The sequence below is a fragment of the Perkinsus marinus genome (assembly GCF_000006405.1).
Source record: "Perkinsus marinus ATCC 50983 genomic scaffold scf_1104296938584, whole genome shotgun sequence".
Taxonomy (NCBI): Eukaryota; Perkinsozoa; order Perkinsida; family Perkinsidae; genus Perkinsus; species Perkinsus marinus.
Window position 1 is genome coordinate 1 of NW_003213367.1, and position 1,044 is coordinate 1,044.

Consider the following 1,044-nt stretch of genomic DNA (forward strand, 5'->3'; position numbering starts at 1 on the left):
AACAGTAGTAGTGAGTAGCTCTATACAAGAGCAGTCAGCTGGACTAGAAGACTCCCATTTTCAGCCTCGCGGTTCTTCAGCTCCTCAGAGCTCCGACTGCCCCCCGTCATCAGTGATCTCGGCCAGAGATGGCATGAGGCGCTCTTCCACCATAAGCTCCTCGTAGAGCTCCTCCTCATCTGAATTCAGCTCAGCTGGGTGCCTGCGGTCTCGACTCGCCTTGAAATTCCTCAACGCCCCACCGCTCTTATAAAATTGAATTTGCCTCAGATGAACCTCGGTAAGCTCCTCTGTACAAGCCAGGACCTCAGCACGGCTCGCCAACAACTCCACCGGGATCAGTGCTGCTGCCACTGGGTCGACCCTGCCCACCTCCACCAGCACGCGCATACAGCTGACCAACCCTATTGGTGACATAAGCTGGCTCACGAACGGCGGTATTGACATAATCACATTAGCGCTCAGGCTTCTTATGACTTCTTCGTACGCGCCCTTGTCGAATGCAACAGCGCATCTGCCCAATACTTCAAATAAAATCCGCAGTTCCGCATGGGCAAGTTCACGAATGAAAGTATTGAGCTTGTCTCGGAGAGCATGGACCTTTCCCAGCACCACATCGGTGTTCTTATGCTTGTTGATGCTCCTCAAGAAGCGATTGGCATCGGTCAAGGAGTTGATGACATCTTTCTCGGGAACAGGCTTACCCTCCTTCGACGGCTCGTGAGAGAAGCGACAGGACTCCCCATTGCGGCAGTTGCCTCGGCCGTAGAAGTGACATGATGGCGCCATCGACGGAGCTGACAAGTCCGCTAAGCCTTCCTTTATTGATCAGGTTCGAGTACCCAGACGTATTGAATGCGAGTGAGGTCACCATTTCTTGACCACAATTTGCACGCATGCACGAATCGCATACTAATCGAAACCTCTTCCCGTCTATCGCTAGCTCTACTCCCCAATGAAGTTATTCGATCCTGTCGAACCGATCATCCCCGAAATTGAGTAGGATTAGCTCGACACAACATGCTCAAGAAATTGGTTCAGCTT

At 52.1% G+C, this 1,044-nt stretch overlaps 1 protein-coding gene across 1 annotated transcript; it reads right to left on the reverse strand.

Annotated features, from left to right (window-relative positions):
• Nucleotides 1-84: 84 nt before the first annotated feature.
• Pmar_PMAR013380 (hypothetical protein) lies at nt 85-789 on the reverse strand (the record flags this gene model as incomplete). The annotated part of the gene is made up of 1 exon (XM_002782691.1): nt 85-789. One exon carries the CDS (start codon nt 787-789, stop codon nt 85-87), a length of 705 nt encoding a protein of 234 aa, XP_002782737.1.
• Nucleotides 790-1,044: the final 255 nt, after the last annotated feature.